At 40.6% G+C, this 23,817-nt stretch overlaps 1 protein-coding gene across 1 annotated transcript in view; it reads left to right on the forward strand.

The window, feature by feature from the left end:
- LOC101472029 (plexin-A2) overlaps window positions 1-23,817 on the forward strand; it is an 85,453-nt gene that overhangs the window by 10,299 nt on the left and 51,337 nt on the right. Inside the window, exons 2-3 of the mRNA XM_004547488.3 lie at window positions 1,649-3,000; window positions 8,150-8,332. Of these exons, the coding sequence (XP_004547545.1) occupies window positions 1,777-3,000; window positions 8,150-8,332 (1,407 nt within the window). The 5' untranslated portion in view covers window positions 1,649-1,776. The remainder of the gene's footprint in view (window positions 1-1,648; window positions 3,001-8,149; window positions 8,333-23,817) is intronic.

Genomic DNA, 23,817 nt, shown 5'->3' on the forward strand with positions numbered 1-23,817 from the left:
AACAAAGGCAGCAAAGATAGCACTGTGACTGTGACTGATTCATTTCATGTCTTTATAAATGGAATCTGTTTTAAACAAACAAAAGCAAACACTAAACTTCAGATTTAAGAGCTCCAATGCAGCGTGTGGCAGATATTACTCTTCGGTGGCCAATTACTGGTAGAGTTGCTCACACTGAGCCTGCCAAATTGAGCAGAGTAGGTCGGGACACTCAAGTGACTTCTCCCCCTGTGTGAGCACGGTGGGGACAGATGGGCAGGAGATGCTGGAGTGGAGCTGGAGTTGGCCCAGCCAGCTCAGTGTCAGTCCATCCGCTCTATCCCTGGCTCCAGCTCAACTCAGCCGGACATCCTGTTAGTCAGCCAATGGAGAGCACCCACCGCATCATGACCTCTGCATTAGGATCTGACATGGCTGTCTTCATTTAACCTTTACTTATACCAGGAAGTCTCACTGAGAAAACACCCCGCTTACGTTAGTTCCAGCCAAAAAAGGACAGTTTGCTTCCGAGGTATAGTCTTCTAGGATTTGGCAGGATATACTTGGAGGAAATTTGAAAGCATTTCATTTATTTTTATTTTTAAAGGATTGTTAGAAGAGTGTGAAGGTGCTTTTGGTGCAGTAACGGCGATAACAAAGGAGAGACAGAAACCACCTTTGAGTGTATGATTGGAGAAGCTTCAGGCAGCACACAGGCAGGATTTAGAGTGATGTAGGTGTTTTAATTTATGATGTATCCTCCTATGCAGACAGTTTTATTACTCTTTTAATGGACATCGATGAAGTAACGGCATATGTGAAGCTACTTTATCTACGATGCTTGTGTTGCCATCATAAAACATCAGTCTTTATATAGAGGAAAAAAGACCCTCTTTTTATTGTAGATAAGCTTATTTTGTCTGGCCATATGGGAGACGAAAATATATTTTATATTAACGTTATAACAGTAAAAAATAAATAAATTAAAAATGTACATCCATCAAACATTCATGTGGCTAACTCATCCATCTTTTTTGTCCGTCATGTGTTTGACGGACATTGTTTGTCCCTTGGAAATATTTACATAAAATATGCTAATGAAATTAAAAAGGGAAGTGTGAGTTGATGCTGCCAGGCTCTGAATCTCTAATGACTCCCTGCCATCCCTGGAAAAAGCCTGATTAATTTAGGAATGTCGGCCGCATTGGAGAGTGATTAATTCCTCCTGGATTCAACCATTTAAACGAACAAGGCAGAGGGGAGGAAGGAAAACAGGGAGCCCAAAATATGGATGCATAATTAATACATTTGGATCATTTAATTAGCCACCCAAACAGAGGGAACGCGCAGCTACATTGTGTCACTGCTTTGTTCAAGTAATAGGCCACAGTTAGGTCTCTCTTACAGAAAGGCGAATATAATGAGCCCCCCTGTTGATATGGGGAATATTGGACCATCTCTCAGGCTAGTAAATATGGGGAGACAGTTTGAACAAATGATTACTTGTTTCTTTGATGTCTCATGTGTCTGACTAAGCAGAGCTAGAGAAGAAAACAAGACATTTCTAGGGTTTTAGTGCCTAACGATATCCTGAAAAGCAATCTTTCACACTTGAAAGAATCAAGGATTTTTTGAGATCTAAAACAAATGTCTGTCTTTTCTTTTTCAGAATGATGTGAAGCTCACTTGAGGAGAACAAGACCCCGCTTGAGCTGATCTTTTTTCTGGACAATCCTGCTACTTGTTGACACACAACCCTGTTTGTCTGAGCTCAATACTTTTCAGAGCCACGTGGGGATGGGAACGTGCTTGTATAAAGGATGGACTTACTGCGGCCTCACTAAAGGTCACGGTCCTCTAAAGGTCATGTCATGGCCCCTGGCACTGTGGCTATTGACTCTAATCTCTCTGAATCAAAAGATGACTCTAGGACAAACTATGAACACCTTCCAATCAGAGAGGAGGGAGTGGTCGCTGAACCACTTGACTGTGCATCAGTCTACTGGGGCTTTGTACATTGGAGCTGTCAATCGAATTTACAAGTTGTCTTCTAATCTAACACTCCTGGTGTCTCATGATACAGGACCAGAGTATGACAACAAAGCATGTTATCCTCCACTAATTGTCCAGCCCTGTTCTGAGCCTTTGGCCTCCACTGACAATGTTAACAAATTGTTGCTTATCGACTACTCTCACAACCGGCTGCTGGCCTGTGGCAGCCTCTACCAGGGCGTCTGTAAGCTGATGAGGCTGGATGATTTGTTCATCCTTGTGGAGCCCACGCATAAGAAAGAGCACTACCTGTCCAGTGACAACCAGACTGGGACGATGTATGGAGTTGTTGTACCCTCTCAGGGTCAGGATGCGACTTTATACATCGGCACTGCCGTAGGCGGAAAACAGGACTACTTTCCAACTATCTCCAGCCGAAAGCTGCCTCGTGACCCAGAATCCTCCGCCATGCTGGACTATGAGCTTCACACTGATTTTGTTTCTTCTCTGATTAAAATCCCCTCAGACACACTGGCTCTTGTGCCACACTTTGACATCTACTACATCTATGGCTTTGCCAGCAGCAGCTTTGTCTACTTCATGACTGTCCAGCCGGAGACTCCAGAGAACGGGATGCCTGCAGGTGGCTCCCCTGGCGACCTCTTTTACACATCCCGCATCATCCGCCTGTGCAAAGGTGACAAGAAGTTCCACTCGTATGTGTCACTTCCTGTGGGGTGCATTCACAGAGGCGAGGAGTACCGTCTGCTGCAGGCAGCTTACCTGTCCAAGGCCGGCAGGGTTCTGGCTAAGTCACTCAACATTAGTGCTCAAGAGGATGTGCTCTTTGCTGTGTTCTCGAAAGGACAGAAGCAGTACCACGACCCTCCAGATCACTCTGCTCTCTGCATCTTCACCATCCAGGACATCAACACCCGCATTAAGGAGCGGCTGCAGTCCTGCTACCAAGGAGAAGGAAATCTGGAGTTGCACTGGCTGCTGGGAAAGGACGTGCAGTGCACCAAGGCGGTAGGTAGATTTTAGGGAGAAATGCTGCTTTGAACTTCATATATTTAGCGAAAGTATCACACAGTAGTGTGTAGCAGTGATATAGTAGAGCTGTACTGAAAGTTAGACTTGCAAGTATGATTGCAGCCTAAACAGCTGATAGATAGGCAGTCTGTGCTATGCTGAAGACACTATTCAGGTTTCAAGATCCCATGAGAGCAGAAGAGCTGGAGGAGATTATTTCCACAATGCTAATCAGAGGAATTCTGTATTGAGCTCTGATTTCATTCAGGGGTTTAGGCACCGACTCCCGCCTCCTTCTCCTCCCCTTTCTCTCCCTCTCTTTCCCCATCTCCCTCCTTCTGCTCTTGTCGCTGTCAGCATTTTTTGAGCCCTCTGAGACCTGTTCTTGATCTTGAGAAAAAACTGCCTTTCTTGTGAATGTCCAAGTCTGTGCCTTTATAAAAGCTATAATTCTGCATAATGAGAGGCTTTCATGGAAGCAAGTTGAAAGTGAAGCGTGAAAACAATGATATTCATCGCATGCGGTAAATCACTCTTGTGGTTCCCAACATGTACTTTGATTAAACCATGTCATCAAATAAATGAGATGTAATGTTATCCATAACACCAACGCAATCGCAAAAGAAATCTCTCTCTCTGTATTCATATGCTGTATGTGTCTGTAATGTGTCTCATTGGATACTTTAGTTCTCTGGTTACATAAATACTCAGTCAAATCAAGCACCAGTTGGGCATGGTGATGCATTAGGTATGATTTCTGTGGTCAGTACAGTTTATATAAGTGTTCATGCATGTAACAACATTGTATAGCCACGGCAGATCACCACTTGAAAAGCCCAAAACCTTTCCACTCTGTTGATTCAGTGCCAATAATGGCAGTTTCTTATTCTGCTAGTTTAAATATAAATTTTATTGCTTTTTGCAACAACATACAAAGGTTTGTTTTCCCAATTATATGCTGCTGTAATAGGAACCCTTTTTCCCCGCCCTCACCTCCCACCCTGCTCTCTTCCAAACCTACAAAAAAAAACCCCAAAAAAAACAAACCCACATAAAATATGTATACATTTGTACAATATGTGGCATTTATACATATTCAAGGAAACAAAAAAGAAAGGAGAGAAAAAAAAAGTAGACAATAGAAATAGCTAGCACATACTAAACAATATTCTCCTCATCCACACTCCTGCAGGAGTTGTCCGATGTTTACTTCTTTTATAAAGTTTTTAAATGGCTTCCAAATTTCATCAAAATATGTTAACTTGTTTTTGAGAAAGTACGTTATCCTTTCCATTGCCATAAACTGTGCCAAAGAATTTATCCAAGCACCAATAGCAGGAGGATCTGATGTTTTCCAATTTAATGCAATCATACGTTTTGCCTGTAATGTACAATAATCCATAAACTTAATTTGATGGGCTCTTAGTTTAAGATTTTTAGAATACACTTGTAATAGCAACATTTCTACATCTAGATGTAGATGTAGATGTAGAAGTATTCTGCTAGTTGCTGGGCAAATAAGACATAAGATTCACAGCTAATGACTGAGGCTTTAAATTGGCAGCTGGGTGCTTTAAGTGAAATGATAATATCACTTAAAGTGTAAGAGGTGGGAACTCAGAGATTTTTGTAGCTGACCGTTTGGGGAGTTCCTTTTTTAAGGCACAAAATATCAATTATGCAAATTAAGTATTTAATAACAAATGGGACATGCAATTAACTGCTAAAATAAGCCTGTCTTATTTTTTTGCATTTGATCTGGAAATTAACTCACTGTACCTGTATCTGTATTTTGTAAATCACACATAAAACTAATCACACCTATGAGAACTATTTGGGGATTGGGCTCACATGCTATTTTGCCGAATATAGTAAATCTGGCCCTTGGTCATTCAATTCTCAAGTTGATCCTTTCAAAGTTTCCTCTAGGTCTACTTTTCCTTCCTGATAAGGGAACAACACAATGAATTGCCACAAAGAAGGCGCTTGAAAATGGCTTCATTGGGCATTAAGGCGTTCTCAACACCAAACAGAGAGACCTACAGTATTTAATTCAATAGCAATCCATCACACTACTGTTAGCATAACAACATTTAACCAAAAGAAAAAAAAGGCAACTATGCTACTTTAATAAAATTTGATCATTAGCCTAATGTGTTTCAGAAACAGAGGATAAAAAATAGCTGCTCTAAAAGGGTAGATTTATATATTAGGTGACAGGCAATTAGCAGAGGTTTGAGGTGCACGTTAGAAGATCAAGCAATCTAAAAATCTGAGAAAAAGACAAACTACACAGGGTCTCTGGTGCACACACTCTTGAGGTCAAATGCAAGTTTTTTTCCCAAGTGAAATACTGACCAGATATTGGAATCAGCATAAACGTCAGGGTTTCCTAAAACTTATGTTCGATGCCATGGCAGTGCTCCAAAAGATGAGATAATTCATGTAAATCACAAAAGTCTGCATAGTGTCAATACAAGAACAGTTAAACAATAACCGAAGTCCTGAAGACACACCATCTGGAAACTATAAACTAAACCAAAGTATAAACCTAATAATAAGCCTGTATATTTCTTGTGCTAATCCATCTAGTGCAAGTTAAGAATCTTTACTGGATCAGTCACTGGCTGAGACCACATCCTCATTATTATTTGACAATGGTGGATGAAGAATTGTGAACTGATGGTGCGGTTTGGGGAAGGCCTGAGAGCGGACTGGCAGCGGCTCCTGAGCCAGGCAGATCCAGAAGTGAATGAAAAAGAGGGGTTGGGAAAATGAGAACAACACGTTTTAGTGTTTTAGGGCTGCAACGATTAGTCGACTAGTCACGATTACGTCGACTATCAAAATCGTCGACGACTGATTTAATAGTCGACGCGTCGTTTGAAGCTTTGTAAGATCCCAAAAGACGCAGGAATAAGTAGTAGGATTTAAGAGTGTAATAACGGACTGAAACAGAAGATGGCAGCACTGCATGTACAAGGATGCCAGCTGCCGTTAAACCCCGAAGAAGAATAAGAAGCTGTGTCCCAGAATTCATAGCGCAGCCTAGTTCAGTTTCCAACAATGGCGGCAGCTAATTAGTTTTAATATTACTCTTATTATTCTTTCTGGGTCACAAAATAAACGTTTAACATATTTTCAGGAGAGAATGTAGATGTGTAAACCTCAAATATCTGTTCAGTTTATCAAGACATCTCATATTTTCAAAAGCGCTCCGACGTTTTCAGAGACGTCTGTTACCCACCAGCTCGATAGCTAGCCGGGGGCAAGGCTCACTAGAGCCCGTGAGAACACCGGACTCCCGGCAAATCGTTTTCAAACCCACCGCTGTCTTCCGCTACTCAGGTTAAACATGATATACAAATCCCTTAGATAACTTAAAAATTTTATTGTTTGCCTTTTTTTTAGTATTTTATTTGTTCCTGAGTAAATCGGTTTGGCTGAGATTAAAGTTATAGTTTTTACACAGCTGAATAAACGTCAAGCAGACAACTGATTATCAGATGCTCGAGAATATACTCCGGTGTCCCGTTATATTTTAGATATCAAGGAGTTTATTAAATTTCACCGAAACAATCTGCAAATGTCATTAAAATTTAATAAACTATCATCTTGTCTTTATTTTTAGTTAGCACATACCTTAAACACTTAAAGCTGTAAGCTAATGATAGTTATATAAGAGCAGATGCATGCTGGTGCAATAAGCTGTACGTTTTACGTCCAATGGATGCATGATCTGATTAGTCGACTAATCGCAAAAATAATCGGTGACTAGTCAACTATCAAAATAATTGTTTGTGGCAGCCCTAATGCATATACAGACAAAGGACCAGAAGGGGAGTGTAGGAGCAGTGGTCCTGCTTCTAAAATTCAGATTAATTATCTTCACGTAAACTTTAACCTGGCGGTACTAGATTTGAGTGCATTTTCTCAAATGTGTGCATCAAGTTTTAAATGACACTCCATTCAATCATCAATCGCAAGTGTCACAACAGCAAGAAGTTATTTGAAGATTATGAAGATTAATCCCCAGAAGACCACAAAATCTGATGGAAGTCCAACAGTTGACGATTAAATTCAAACCAAAATGGTCAAAAAAGCAACCAAAGCAATTCTGCTTTTAGTACAACTACTAAATCCAGTATTAATTTACAGCATATATGTGTAAGTGTCCACATATATTTATTTAGTGTACAGATAGGCATGTCATTAAAATTTCAGCAGCAGAATTTCACATTGACTATTTGGCAATATGTGCAACACTTTTGTGGGTCCAGAGGGAATCTTGAAAATGAGAGATGGATCTTCTATTTCTTGTTTATAAGACTGGAGGTAAAGTGCATGAGCAAAAAGAACTGGGCAGTGGTGCGATATTAGATACATTTATGGTATGCTCACTTAATTGATCACATTTAGTTAAACTCAGGCACAAAGCCTGATCAAAGGAAAAGCTCATTTCAGGGCTAACGAATAATATATGCTTCAGAAATGGAGGATTTAAAACAACAATAAAAAAGCCCTAAAAGGGTAGATTTATATATTAAGTGACAGGCAATTAGCAAAAGTTTGAGGTGCATGTTAGAAGATGCAATAGGACTGCTAAGCGTGCAGCTCTCTTTGATGCCCAATCAAAACCTAACATCTCTTGTGCTCTGTGATGTCAGATCAAGCGATCTAAAAATCACAGAAACAGGCGCAAAATACACGCCGTCTCTCGTGTTTGCCATCAGCAATTATTCTGCTCCGCAAATTTGCCCGCTCTGAGGCGTGTTCACAAACTCAGCAGCACAAACCCTTTTGAAGTAATAATTTTTAACCCTGAAAATCGTGCGCTTAATGCATGTTAGGCTTACCATAAGTCACTCTGAGTTCTCCTCTTATATTCGCATGTGTCTACAGCAATTTCAGTCAGTTTCTGGCCCCCACTAGCTCTCTTCACCCTCTCTCATTACATCTATTTCCTCTCCTTATATCTGTCATACCCACTCCTCCTTCATTTCATTCTCACTGCTTTTCCATCCCTCCTCCTTTCACCTTCTCTCCGGTTCTCTTCCTCACTTCGTCTCAAAAACACAACTCTCTGCCATCATTATCTTAATCTTTTCTATATTTTCACTCGCACACCCTCCTTCTCTCCACGCAGCCTGTTCCCATTGATGATCACTTCTGCGGTCTGGATATAAACCAACCCCTGGGGGGTTCCCAGCTGGTGTCAGGTCGGACAGTGTTCACTGAGAGCAGGGACAGGCTGACCTCTGTCACTTCCTACATCTACGGTGGACACAGTGTGGTCTTCCTGGGGACCAGGAGTGGACGACTTAAGAAGGTGAGTGCAGCTATACACTAACAGTCACTGGCAAACATGAGAGGATTTTTATCTTGTTTTAAAAAGAATGAAATCTGACATGCATGAATTGTATTGTTTGTGGTGAATTGGTAGATCTCAAGACATGGGAAAGATGAGAAGAGATTATGCATCTTTTGATGATTTACCATGTTGCGTTTCTACACAAAACACATCAATGATTTCTTAAGGCTGCTCTGCCTCCTGTGATAATTAGTTTGGGGTCATGTGGTAACATGAAACACCATATGAATGGCATGCCATGAAATTTTGTGTGTTAACACTACATTTTGTTTTTGCTTATGCATTTTTAAATGTATTTTTACATGATTAATTATTCCCTGTAACACTGAACATACTTAAAATGTGCAAAAATGACACAAAACATGCCCGTGGCATGCTCTTACACTACAATCCCATGGCATCATGTTGCTCTTCTATAAAACTTTTGGGTGAATGAATAAACGAAAGGACATGGGTAACTGCCTCCATCATTCAAAGGGACTGACAAAACGAGACACTTCAAAATTAAATGTGTTGTACAGTATTTCAGGACTTCCCTTTTATAAATATTGGCGATTTACATACTTTTTAGTCACAAATGCTGTGTGTCTATTCAGCTTATCTTTAAACTTTACTTTTTCAAGTTCTAACATGAAAAACTGAAAGCTTCAAGCTCAAGCCAGGACTACATCACTGTGACAGCAGGTTCATTTCTCCACCGTGCAATCAGATATTCTGAGCTTAACTATCTCAATCCCATATTTGGCAGCTTTTTAAAACAAGCTTAGCAGAACTGCATGGCATGATCTGATATCGAACATCATAATTGCTGCTGCTCCAGGATCATCACAGGAGCTGAGCAGTTATGTGTTTGAGATATCATATCTTTGTAACTCAGGGGAAAAAAAATGCTGCATGTTGCAGTCAGACTCCTTATAAGTTCTCGCAAGTGAGCTCACATTATCCCTATTTTATACTCCTCACACTGGCTCCCAGTCGATTTTGAGAATGCTTTTTCTGTACTTATATACAGAGCACTAAATCGACTAGGTCCAGATCATTTATCTCAACATCTTATTAAACACACTACCGCTCGCAGTCTTCAGTCGCAGGATCAAAATTTATTAGTTCTGCCTACCAGATTGAAGACTAGCAGGGGCAGAGCCTTTCAGTCTGTGACACCTAGAGTCTACCACTCCAGCTACATTTAGCTGACTCTGTGGACTCCTTCAAAAGGCATTTGAAAAGGCTTCTGTCTAACCAGGCCTTCTGCTGAGATTCTTTTTTTCTTTCATTTATTACTTTTTAAATCCTGTAACATGGTGTCATACTGATAGCAATAGTTTTGTTTTGTTTTTTAACAATTTTTTAAAATGATTGCAATCATTTTGTTGTGCTGTGACTTTATGTCAGTTAAAAGTGCTCTTCAAATAAAGCACTTGCATACTAATTACAATAAAAGACATTTGCCTTTAAGGGTTTCTGCCAGAAAAGCGTCTTAAGATATAGTTAACACTGTGCAAGGATATGCATTCATGCAAACTGATGATACAAAATGATACTTAAACATAACCGATCAGTTTTAGCATCTAAACTTACCCAAACATCGATTGACAGTAACTTAATAGTGCACGAAGTCTAAAAATAATATCTCCACATTGGACACAAACCCCCACCATCACATTTTTCTCTGCAGGAAGTGCTAAACTTCGGTATTTTGCCTGACTTGCAAAGCTGTGACATCACAAACATGTGACTGGTCAGTTCAAGTGATGGTCCTGGAGCAACGTTAACATTATATTGTAGAAGCAAAGCAGATACTGTTATATCAGATACATCTGCTGACACGACAAATTTTTCACATGTAAAATTACCAAATTTATCAAAATCTCTGCGATATACACTGCTGAAATACATCACGTCTGGCAGCTTTTGTGTCTCACCCACGCGGATGTAATAATGATCCCTAATCCATTAACAGAAATTCATGCAATAATCTGTTCAATTAATGATCTAATTAGCATAACTGGTTTTGTTAAGTATATCATGGTTATTATGGTAGGAGGACATTACGCAGCTGAACAAAGGTACAGCAGCACCACATTTTGTGCTTCAGCCCTCAGACAGTCGCTCTTAGTTGAGAACAAATTGATGTAAATCTCCATCCATGACTACTTGAGCCAAAACTGAAGCGCACGTCTGTTCCTTCAGTTCCTTTGTGTTAAAGTAAAAGGACATTATGCAGCTGTAGTGGCTCTTGTTTAACAGTGCCCTGGTGGATTTTGGGTTGAATAGCTTTTAGCATTACAAATTACCTCGAGGACCACTTCACTGATTTAGAAAATGATTTTGCTCCGCTTAATAAGAATTTTTAAATGTTTCTAAACATAATTAAATGTACCTAAGTGTTCTGTGCAAGTTTTAGTTCATGCTGCTCCCTAAAACTTCAAAAACATGCGTGTGTTCTCGGCTTCAAACCCTAAAATATGATTTCCAGTTCTTTTCAATTCCAGGATTCAGCCTCATGGTTATAGCGCCTTGTACGAATGTCTTAAAATCTAATGTTAATTTTCTTTTACAGATAAGTTGGTGATATGAAACATTTTTTTTTCTGTAAAAGGCAAAAAAGATCAAATCCAATATTAAATTGACTAGTATTTCCTGTGCAAACCAGATGTATATTATTTTAAATCATTCTGAGCTCAGCTGCTGTCAAAAAACTGCTAAAACACACATAACTGTTTCACATTTACACTGGGTGACATGTTTCTTTATAACAGTGAACACAAGCTCTGTAGTTTATTTTGAGTCATTCAGCAAATACCATTCTGTTCCCTTATATAACACAGCAAATCTGCATCTGAACATAGCCTGCGACAAATTCTCTTTTTACACTTGTTTAAGTAGCACTGGCTTAACTATGGCTCCTAGCTATTTTAAGAACAGCCTTTTAAAGATTTAATTTTTTAGAAACAAGGTCAAAAGCCTTAGACAAACACAGTCCAGGGTCAAATGCTTTAACAGTCTGACTAAGTCACTGTGGATTTTGGTATTTTCTTTGTAATCATCACAATTTTTTTTTTCTTGTGCCGTCCACATAATCACAGAATCCCTGAGCAACCTTGGTACCAGCTGCCGTGCCAAAAATAAAATGCAGAACACGAGCTAACTGGCACCCCAGTTCACGCCTCTCACACATATCTGCCCTGTGCGTTAGCACTGGAAAGCCTAACAAGCGCTGGCAGGAAAACGACGTTGTACATGAACACGACTTATATCTCTACAGTGACAGTAAACACAACACATGGGCCAGCCAATAACTGTGCTACATAATTAGAGCTTAAAAAGATATTCATGGCTGAAGAACAGAGAGCCTCTGGTTGTAGAGCTCCTAGCTCTTCTATCAAACAGATACCAACAAAGAAACTCTCTGAAAAGGCCACAAGTGTACTTCGGGTGACTGTTTAAAAGGGGATGATAGTGCACACTAACAGACAGTCTTCATGTTGTTACACATTTCAGCACATTATTAACCGTTTATTGACTCTGTCAGTTGTCTAAATGGTAGCAAAGCTTGTTGTTTTATCTAATGTATGTTGCATTCTTGTACAGCACTTTGGTCAACGCTCCTGTTGTAATTAAATGTGCTATATAAAAAATAAACCAATTAAACCATTAATTGGCAGTCCAAAAACACAAAAATACAATCTGTTTATTTAAGGCAAGGCAAGGCAAGTTTATTTGTATAGCACAATTCAACAACAAGGCGATTCAAAGTGCTTTACAGAGACATTAGAAACAAGAACAAATAAAAAGCATGATTTAAAATTGATTAAAACAAACAAATAAACTAACTAACTAATTAACAAACAAACAAACAACAGTATATAAAATCAAAACAGATAAAATCAGAACAGTAGATAAAATCAGTAGTTAAATGTAAGTTTTGAAATTTAAGCTTAAAGTGTGGATTTGGTGCTTTATTCAAATGCAGCTGAGAACAGGTGAGTCTTCAACCTGGATTTAAATAAACTGAGTGTTTCAGCTGATCTGAGGCTTTCTGGGAGTTTGTTCCAGATATAAGGAGCATAAAAGCTGAATGCAGCTTCTCCGTGTCTGGTTCTGACTCTGGGAACTGATAAAAGACCGGATCCAGATGACCTGAGGGATCTGGATGGTTCATACTGGGTCAGGAGGTCATTGATGTATTTTGGTCCTAAACCATTCAGAGCTTTATAGGCCAGCATCAGAACTTTAAAGTCTATCCTCTGACGGACAGGCAGCCAGTGTAAAGACCTCAGAGCTGGACTGATGTGGTCCACTTTTTTGGTCTTAGTGAGGACTCGAGCAGCAGAGTTCTGAATGAGCTGTAGTGGGCAGGGATAGCTCAGTAGGTAACGTGGTCGCCCCATGATCGGAAGGTCGGTGGTTCGAATCCACTTAACGGCTACCCTGAGGTACCCCTGAGCAAGGTACCGTCCCTACACACTGCTCCCCGGGCGCCTGCTTAGTGGGCTGCCCACTGCTTCACTGAGTGAATGGGTCAAATGCAGAGAAAAACAAGTAATTTCCCCATGGGGATCAATAAAGTATCCATTATTATTGTCTGACTGATTTTTTAGGTAGACCTGTAAAGATGCCGTTACAGTAATCAAGCCTACTAAAGATGAATGCATGGACTAGTTTTTCCAGGTCCTGTTGAGACATCAGATCTTTTATCCTTGATATATTCTTGAGGTGATAGTAAGCTGACTTTGTTATTGTCTTAATGTGTTTTTCTAAGTTTAGGTCTGCATCCATCACTACACCCAAATTTCTCGCCTGGTTTGTGGTTTTTAGATGTATAGATTGAAGTTCTCTGGTGACCTGTAATCGTTTTTCTTTGGCGCCAAAGACTATTACCTCAGTTTTGTTTTTGTTTAGCTGGAGAAAATTGTGGCACAACCAGTCATTGATTTCCTCAATGCATTTACCAAGAGCCTGTACAGGGCCTCGGTCTCCTGGTGACACTGTGATATATATTTGTGTGTCATCTGCATAGCTGTGATAGTTTATTTTGTTGTTGTTTATAATCTGTGCCAGTGGGAGCATGTAGATGTTAAACAGAAGGGGTCCCAAGATGGAACCTTGGGGAACTCCACATGTGATACTTGTCTGCTCAGATGTGAAGTTACCTATTGATACAAAGTATTTCCTGTTTTCTAAGTATGTTTTGAACCAGTTTAGTACAGTTCCTGAAAGACCTGTCCAGTTCTCCAGTCGTTTGAGTAATATGTTGTGGTCAACTGTATCAAATGCTGCACTGAGATCCAGTAAAACTAGGACTGACATTTTTCCACTGTCTGTATTCAGACATATGTCATTAAACACTTTGGTCAGAGCGGTTTCAGTGCTGTGGTTCTGTCTAAAACCTGACTGGAAGGCATCGTAGCAATTATTCTGTTTTAAGAAGTAACTGAGCTGTTGAGAAACTGCTTTTTCAATGATCTTACTTAAAAACGGGAGATTTGAGATCGGCCTGTAGTTGTTCATTTGTGTCTTGTCAAGATTGTCCTTTTTCAGTATAGGTTTGATTACAGCAGTTTTTAGTGATTCTGGAAACACACCTGATAGTAAAGAAAAGTTGACGATCTGTAACAGGTCTGACTCTAAAGTCTTTGAGACCTTTTTGAAAAAACTTGTTGGCAGGACATCTAAACAGCAGGAGGAGGAGTTCAGTTGACCTAAGATGTCCTCCAGGTCTTTGCTGTTAATAGGTTGAAACTGTTTCATGGTGTTTAAACAGTTTTTTGGTGGACACAGTACATATCCTGGATCTGCTGTTGATGTACCAATTGCTTGTCTAATTTTTTGGATTTTTTCAGTGAAGAATTTGGCAAAGTCATTGCAGGCCATGGTCGAATGAAGTTCAGCTGCCACTGACACAGGAGGGGTTGTTAGCCTGTCAACTGTAGAAAATAAGACCCGAGCATTATGGCTGTTTTTAGTGATGATGTCAGAGAAGTAGGACCTCCTTGCATTCCTCAGTTGTAAATTATAATTGTGAAGTTTCTCTTTATAAATGTCATAATGAACCTGGAGGTTTGTTTTTCTCCATCTGCGCTCAGCTTTCCTACACTCTCTCTTTTCATTTTTCACCAGTGTGGAGTTTCTCCATGGAGACTTTTTCCTTCCAGAGATAACCTTCACCTTAATGGGAGCAATAGTGTCCATTACATTTAACATGTTAGCATTGAAGCTATTGACGAGCTCATTGACTGACCCTCTGGACAGGTCAGGTGTTAATGGGAAGACCTGGTTAAAAATTGCACTACTGTGTTCAGTTATACACCTTTTTGTGATCACTGTTGTTGATATATTTGTGTGGGCTGAGATTTTACTTTCAAAGAAAACACAGTAATGATCAGACAGGCCCACATCAGACACAGTAACCTTTGAAATGCTCAGGCCTTGGAGGTCAGTAGGTCAAGAGTGTGTCCTCTATTATGTGTGGCCTCTGTTACATGCTGAGTCAGCCCAAAGTTGCCCAGAGTGTTACTCAGGTCTTTAGTCCCTTTGTCCTGAGGGTTGTCCACATGAATGTTAAAATCCCCAGCAATAATTACACAGTCAAAATCAACACAGATCACAGACAGCAGTTCACTGAGGTCATTAAAAAAGTCTGTGCAGTATTTGGGAGGCCTGTAAACATTAAGAAACACAACTTTGGATGGGGCCTTCAGCTGTAAAGCCACATATTCAAAAGACTGAAAACTTCCAGGAGATAGCTGCTTACATTGAAATGATTCATTAAATAAGACAGCAACCCCTCCTCCTCTCCTGCTCGCCCTGACCTCACTGATAAAACTGTAGTTAGGAGGGGTCGTCTCGATGAGAACAGCTCCACTGTTACTTTGGTCCAACCAAGTTTCAGTTAAAAACATAAAATCAAGGCTGTGCTCAGTGATTAAATCATTAATTAAAAATGTTTTCCCAGCTAGAGATCTAATGTTTAATAAAGCCAACTTAAGTGTTTTAGAGGTATTACTTGTCCCCTCGTGTTTGGGAGCAGTCTGTGGCACACAAGGTATGTTTACTATGTTTAAAGATCTTTTAGAGTGCAGCTCTCTGTGTTTTGACCAGGCCACATGTCTCCTGTCACCTAAAAGTACAGAAATTTTAAAACCTTCTAGTAAACAGGGTCCCAGCTTCTCCTGGGAAAAGTCATCACTGCCATAATCCTCACAGCCCGGACCCTTCACACATCACGCATCAGACTGCGGAGACAGGGCATGAAGAGGAACTAAGGGGGGCGAGGCTGGGCAATGTGACTTCGATTGCTCTGTTGAGGGTGGGGCTCGATGGCGAACCTTTGGCCGCTCTGGTGGGGGGTTTATGGGGGACAAAAAGGGATTGGGACGGGGGGTAGATCTGAGCCCAGCATTGACCCGCTCCATCATCTCCTCAGTGAATTTCAGGTGTGGGGAGGAGGGAGAAAGGGAGGGGGAGGAGGGTGATGGCCTGTCAGGGGTTTGGGGGACTGGGGAAGGTCGTGGTCCCTTGTCCTGGTCGTTGGTGTTGTTGAGAGAGTTGGAGGCAAATAGGGACCCCTCTTCTTGCCTTAGATGTCTCTCCTTTCTGAGGCTCTTCCTCAGATGCCATGGATGTCTCTCCTTTCTGAGGCTCTTCCTCAGATGCCATGGATGTCTCTCCTTTCTGAGGCTCTTCCCGATTTGAAAGACAACTCAAATCTTCATATCTGAAACTGACTCAAAATAATCGCCCGGATACCAAAAAAAGTCTTTCTATTAATCATTCATTTATAATTTTAATTTTACGGTAGAGTAATGGAGAAGCTTGTTAAATATTTGTTTTTATAAAATATTTTTTAAAACTCTCTGGTGCAGGCCAAGTATACTAAGCCCTTCACAGTCTATTGCATGTGTAACTACTCATCAAGGTAAGCCTAAAAGAAATTCAGCTGAACCTGCCTTGATGAGGCAGGCGGGGAGGCAAGCAAAGAAAAGCAATCAAACACAAATGCTCGCTAAATATGTTGCTGAATTGACTGACAAAAATCACACAAGTATGAACTACTCAATTCTTCAAGATTGATGTGTTTGTCCAGTCCCACAGACCACGGGATGACCCCTTTCTGTGGGATTCATAAAGTTGATTCAGCTCATTGTCTGTCATGTTTTGTACTGTAGCAAGTTATTATAATCAAGTTCCTATAAAGCTCATTCTTCTGATCTAACTGAATTGACTTGTTGGGACTGCAGGCTCTGGTTCCTGCACAGTTGTAGAGCGTGCAGCTGACTGAGGAAATGTGTGAGAGGACTGTTGTGACATTAGCCCGGGGGCCTCAGTCTTATGAGGAGCAATCTGTCTGACACAACGCACACACACATACTGGTCCAGACTGGGGGCACAGATAGCATCACTGCAGCTCTTTCATTTGATGAGCCATCAGGGAAAAAGACAAGATAGGCTGACAGTGGAGGAGAGAGAGAAAGAGAAAACAGTCAGGCAATGTGAGACAAAGAAAGAAGGATGACCACTGGGGAAAAAGGAGAAGCAACAGATATGGAGGAAGAAAGGCAGGGATATTAAGTGGAAAAAAAACAAGGACATATTAAGAATGAAGGGGAAGTAAGACTGGCAAAAAATAAAAATAAAACACTGAGAGAAAGGGAGACTTCGTGTTTGTTCAGGAGGTAAGCATTAAGTTTTGGGTGAGCAGTAGTAATCCATCGTTACCACTGTTAAGTGCAGCCTTTAAAGGCCAGAGTTTGCCATTACGCTGACAGAACATGCAGGCATGATTCAGACTCCCAGGAGCCTCTAAGGAGCACAGGGTCACCTCTCCAATCCTATTCTATCACCCCCAAATGGACAGTCTCAGTGGAAATGGGGCATGACAATAAATATCATGAGTGGATCACTGCAACAGCAGGGCCATAGCAAAGGTCAAGCCTGCCACAGAAAGGGTGTAACCAGGGTGAAAGGTCACCAGGATAACCATCTTAGTATCCAGGCTCCGTGCAGCATATGGATGCGCTCATCAATGTGTCTCAATTAGACTGCTCCTGTTCCAGCTATAATAGGACGTTTCAATCATCATCTGCTGCAGCTTTGTAGCCATAGGTGGTTGATTTTAGTGAAGTAATATGACCCTGTGGGTGACTCGAGGCTGAACACAAAATGGGGCTTTTACACTTAGCAGGATGTATGCTAATGAGGTGAATCCGGATAGAAGTGATTATCTCATCCTGATCCTTATTAAAATGCATTCTGGTCTCAAGGTATGAGGTACAGAAATAGTAGATGCAACTTTCAGTGGCACAAATACTGTCTCACACCGAGGTTCTAACAATTTATGTGCAACAATGACGCACATTTATCTGAATTCAGTGGTTCTGTTTTGCTCATGTGATGCTCTGGAACAAATCTGAACAGCTTCATAAAAACTGTCGCTGAGCTTTCAGAAAGAAAGAATCTCTTTAGTCTACACACAGTGATTTCATGTCTATTTAAACAAACACTGAAAGAAACACTGAAAACTCATACGTGGGAAATAGAGAGAGTGGAGAAACGATTTAAAGCGCAAGCCTTAGGATGGAAGGAATGAAATGAATGATTATCACCGATCGAATAACTAGTTTTATTGTGCTTTTCTTGGCAGTATGTTCTGAAATCTTGAAAGTTAACAAGACACTTCTTTGTCAAGTCGTGAGGTGAAGGTGATCAATCCTTAACAGTGTTTCACACCCTCGATATAGTGAGGCTGAATTTTTACGACCAGGTTCCCATACCTAGAGATCTTTCAGACCTCCCAGTATATATTTGTTGAACAAATCGAGGTCATATCAGGTTTTCGCCACACTTTGATTGATGGTGGGATATTTTTTTAAACGCACTCGCATATGTTTAGGTCAAATTTTAATTCGATTTCATTTATATAGCACCAAATCACAAGCACAGCTGTCTCAAAGCCCTTTATATTGTAAAGTAAAGACCCCACAGTAATACAGAGAAACCACAATAATCAAACGACCCCCTATGATCAAGCATTTGGCGACAGTGGGAAGGAAAAACTCCCTTTAAGAAGGAAGAAACTTCCAGCAGGCCAATTGGGGGTGTGGGGAGTGTTAACAGTAATGTCTCTCTCTCATGAATGCACTTATCTTAAATGTGCCATGTGCATAAAGAAGGTCTCTGACAGGATAATCAACAAAACTAACATGACTTCCTTGTTTAAAGCTTAATGTTAAATCGTATATAGTCAAAAGTGGTGTTTTACCCTGGTAGAATCCTGAACAGTGATATTGTTGCTTACAGGCATGTCTACAGTTATCAGTTAGGTTGATGGAATCATTACTCGTCTCCAAACCAGCTTTAAGACGATTAAATAATTGTTGGTGGAAAGAGGACACAAAGCTCACTGTAGGAGCCATTTTCGTGTTTGCATGCCTCTAGTTGTCCCTTTTTGTGTTTGTGAGTGATTGCATTTAAGGCAGGAACATTTAATTAGGGTCACTGATCATAAGGACCAAACAGTTTGTGATCGCTGTGCTGTTGTGATTTATGTTTGATAATGTTGGACATTAAGATGAACTGTGGAATGGCAAATGCAATCAATGGTGAACAATAAATGTTTAAGCTGACAAGATAACAACAACGCTGGAATTATTGGACTTTCTCAATACCACAAGTTTTCTTTCATAACAGTGGCACTGTGTCAGCTCCACCATTGAACACCTCAGTGGCTTCAAGCGTAGCCTCTACACTCAATGCAAGGGGTTAACAACATACATTCTGTTTATAGCTTTTTATAATTCTGCATCAGATTTTACCTGCTGATAGCACCACCATAACGCCAGATGGCCGTAATATGTGGGATGAGGCTGCATCAGTAACCATGGACATTCTGTCCTCTACTTTGTGATATACACACACGAGATCTTTAAAACTTCATTATTACAAAGTCCAGACTAAAAAGCAGCAGATTATGCTTCAGATTGTTTCATATTATTTTTATCATTTGGAATTCCTACTAGCATCAAGCTCTAGTAGTACACACCACAGTCATAAGTCCTGTGATCCAATCTTTACAGCTTGTGTAGTGCAGACTATGATAATTAAGCAAAAAGTATATTATGTATGCTGTACGTTCATGTAAAAGAGAAAGTTTTGATAAGATTGTATGCAGTGGCAACTGAGTACACCCACACTGTTTCAATCCGATTATTAAGTGATGACGTGACAAATCCTACTTCCGGGCCTAAAGTAGTCTATGTTTAATATGGCTTTTGTGTTGTTAACATGTTTAATGCTTTGTATTTTCTTCTATTTAATCTCAAAAAGCTCCTAAAAAAAGTCAGTGACCACTGTTGACCTCCCTCGGCTTTTATTACCGCTAATCATTTATTTAAGCTCAGTTTTTAAAACCTTACGATGTAACTACAGCCCAGCCCATGCAGCAGTATATGAATGACTAACCTCGTATTGTGGATGGATTATCTCAGTTGTTCTCCTGGCTGAAGTTTGGTCCTTTTACAGCATCCTGCCATGCGATTACATTTGTTCCTGACCACCGAGAACCCTCACGTTAACTTTTATCGAGTGGAAAAAAAGTTAGTTTGTTTATATTATGCTAACATAGCTGTGTCGCTAGCGGTCACGTAGTACATCATTATATACCAGCTAGCCAAACTTCAGTAACCCTACAAACGTCACTGCTGTTTAGTTTTCTGTCTTCAGCTCATTAGCTGATCATCAGCAAATGTGACCACCTCTGTAAAACTGAAAGGTTTTACTAGTTTGCTGCTTTTCTAAAGTGTTTGGGTGTGTCTTAACACAAAATATTCCCAGAAGTGGACGTCCCAGCAAATTCAAGAACATGACAGCAGGTTTAAGCTTCCAAAGTTTATCTTAAAAATGACTGAGAGGGCCAAATTGCAAGATATTGGCCCATAATGAATAACACTGTGTGGGGTAAAAACCAAATACCAGTGTTGCAGTGATGTTAAGGACAGGCCCTGGGCACCTTGGAGTCACTGAGTCAACTATAAATGCCTCTGCATACCAAAGTGTTCTAAAGGTCAAATGTGAGGTCAAGATGAATCAAGATGTCAATGTCCACTCTTCAGCTTAACTGAAATGGCTTTGCAGGGCCTAAAGAGAGCTGTGCATATACAAATGCCAGTCAACCTCAATGAACTGAAGCTGCAGAATGGGACAAAATTCCTCTGCAACAATATAAGAGTGATAGAATTATACAGAACACCATTGCTTCTGCTTATTCCTCCTAAAGGTGGACTACACAGAATCCTGTGAAAACTTTCCTTTTTTAATTACATATTTTTCACTTGGTCAAAACATTTAGGATAACACTTCTCTCGACCTTTTTGTACGAAAGCCAGAAGGACTGTAAACTTTTGCCTCTTACGTAGCTACCATAGTCTAGCAAGTACCTAAGCAGAAAACACACTGCAGAATGACTTTTCTTACCCTGTGGCAGCCTCAAACACATAACAAATGATGAGTGGATTTGATTTTCTGAGGAAATGTTGCTGCTGAGCACATTAATGCTCAGAAGGACTGTGCCATGGGACTAGGCCATACAGAGTGAAACTATGTGCTCTTCTGACAAAGTGAGCAAATTAAAAATATTGTGCAACTCAGTATGAGATGCTTCCAAGTTTCTTGTAAAATTTATCCTATGTAGTGCTTTTCTATGTTCCGGGAGAAATCAGCGAAGTCATCACTGCCACTGAGAAAGTGCAGTAACATTTTATGATTAACTCATTCGTGTGTGCCACAGGACTTTACCTTAGGTAGACAAGGCTGACAAGCATCACAAATTAGATCCCTGCAGCTGCCTCAGCCCTATTCTTGAGCAAGCCAGTGATGCCTTTACTATTCAATCACTGCAAGAAAACTGCCTCAGTGGTGGCAAATATAATTTGAAGGATGCATTTATGAGTGCAGTGTAGAACGAAATAAAAACAGACCGGCACATTACCTCAGCGGCTGTAGCTACTCAGCAGCAGTATTTCCCTAGAAATGGTTGAAAATGTTAAGCTCACGGCAAATAAAGCCTTAGTCAAATACTCTCATGTGCAAATAGTGGATTCATTACAGCTTATTGAGACAGTTGACTGGCTGAAGAAATCCCAGAGTGAATGGATAAATGACTTGAACTTTTCAAAGTCACGGTTGTAAGGGGACTGAGAAAGGAAGACGTGGTGACTGAAATCATAAGAATGGGGAGGAGAGCAGGAAAAATAGATTTGTTTGAGGCTACTCCGAGAAGAATCTTCATCTTGCATTAAGAGCGCAGACCTTAAGGGTAAAAATCTTTAGAGCGGATCGCAATTCAATGTCTCAGTACAGCTAAAATAGTATTAAGAGAGGCAATTTGGTGATAACAGAGAAAAGTGTACATCTTTCTTCTTTTCCTTACTGGCTTTTATTTAGCAGCTATGTTTCCCTCCAACTCTTTGTCCTCTCTTCCTTTATATCTGTTCTTTCTCTTGTGCGGTCACACAAATGGAAACAGGACTGTGACTGCATTGCGGTCAGGAAAATGAAGACCATACGGGTGCAATGAATTGTTCCACTGTCCCCCTCCCACCGCTTTTGTTGATGGGCCATGGGAACCTGACAAACAATGGGAATGATTGGAGGGATGGGGGCTGCACGGAGGAGGACAGGAAACAGAGAACAGGAAACCATGTCCTCAAGGAGACAGAAAAGAAGTGAACATGCACAGACTGAGCGGAGACTGTGGTCAAGTTGTAGAAATTGTGGAATGAAAACCTGGAAGCTTGCCATGCAGCTGAAGGTTAAAGCGAACTGAAAATTTGGCTGCTGGAACTGGAAGGCTTTTAACAATAAATCTCAAAAACACACATGCATTCACACACACACACACTTGAATGTCATGACCTCTTTTCCAACCCAGTTGGCAATCGTGTTTTAGGTATGCACTTGCCAACATACAGCGTATCTAGTGGCTGTGATCAATATGCTCCTCTTTGTGACTGTGGTTAGCATAATGGCTGAATGATTAGTCGTGTCCTGTAATACACATCTCCACCTCAGTGACACTCTTTGTGTTCATTAGCTGCTGCAGCTCGTCTCTTTAGCATTCACAGAGCCATGATGGATATGCGGGCTAATCAATGCACGCTCTCCTTGGCTGTCATCTACAATTGGACCATATGCCAGCCACTCAACCTTAAAGGTGGACAGTTGTCTGGCCCTTATGTTACTGCATGCCCTGTGTCACAATACGGAGTCAGCCAGGGAGCATCCACTGTGAGTTCTGTGCCAAAATCTGTCTTGTTTACACTCTGAATACATATACTTCGGATCTAGTCTTGCGTGTATAATCATTCTGCTCCTGTTTTCAGAGTAATGGAAGATTTATGTGTGGTTTCCTTGCAAACGTTAGTCCTGATTATTACTCTTAATGGTTTTACATGAAAAACATGCATGGAGGAGGATGAAATATTGATTTCTGGCATAATGTGGCATAAAGACTAGAAAACTGTTTGTTTAAGAACAGCTATACCAGACTTGCCATGTCTAGGTCAGAGTGCGTCAGACAACTGGTCTTCAGGGACAAACCTTGTCAGAGTGGCAGATTGGGAATGATTTACTGAACAGACTGCTCTTTGCCTCCTGGGTCATCATCCATATGTTTAGGTTAACTGGGCACAGCTTGGTTGGCTATATATGGACAGAATTTCTTTCTCAAGTTTGGCTGGTCAGTGCATAAACATAAGAATCATCTGCTTTACAATGTTTCTCCATTTTCAGGAGAAAACAGGTCGTTTTAGACATTTATGAGTGTACTTCCTCTGCTTTAATATCGTTGCCTGAAATCAATCCCATCTGTAAATACACACAGGAGAGACTTTTGACTGAGTGTATTACTCATACGAGGTCTGGCAGCTTTACAGCGGAGCCAAAACGGCTCAAACCAAGCGACATCTTAGAAGTCTTTTTTTTGTTTTCTTTGGCTCTCACAGGATAAGAGTGGAGCTTAGCATTTAAGATGCAAAGCCGTCCACTAGAAAGCTAGGCTGTTTTCGTTAAGAGCCCATGGGCTCAGGTTGCATATCTGTTTGTAGAGGCCAAACTAAGCTGGGTTGTTTATAACCATCACAGGTTCTGCAAGGGAATTTCAGCAGCAGGAAGGATATTGCTGTTATTGGCTTAAATATTATTCATGGGTTAAATATATATCCTTGTCAGCTGTGAGAGGCTGGGATGAGAGAATGAAATGCGAGGCATACTGAGGTCATACTGTATGAACATGTGGTATCAATGGCAAAACAGTACAGTTCTTCTGTTACATGACAAAGACCACACAGGAAGTTCAACAAAAAGAGGTTTCCTAAGGTTTTTGGAAAATATGCAGTCCTTGGTATTGACTTTAAAGCAATGCCCTAACTACTTTACCACAACCCTAT

This window comes from Maylandia zebra, linkage group LG5, assembly GCF_041146795.1.
Source record: "Maylandia zebra isolate NMK-2024a linkage group LG5, Mzebra_GT3a, whole genome shotgun sequence".
In the NCBI taxonomy this organism is placed as follows: domain Eukaryota; kingdom Metazoa; phylum Chordata; class Actinopteri; order Cichliformes; family Cichlidae; genus Maylandia; species Maylandia zebra.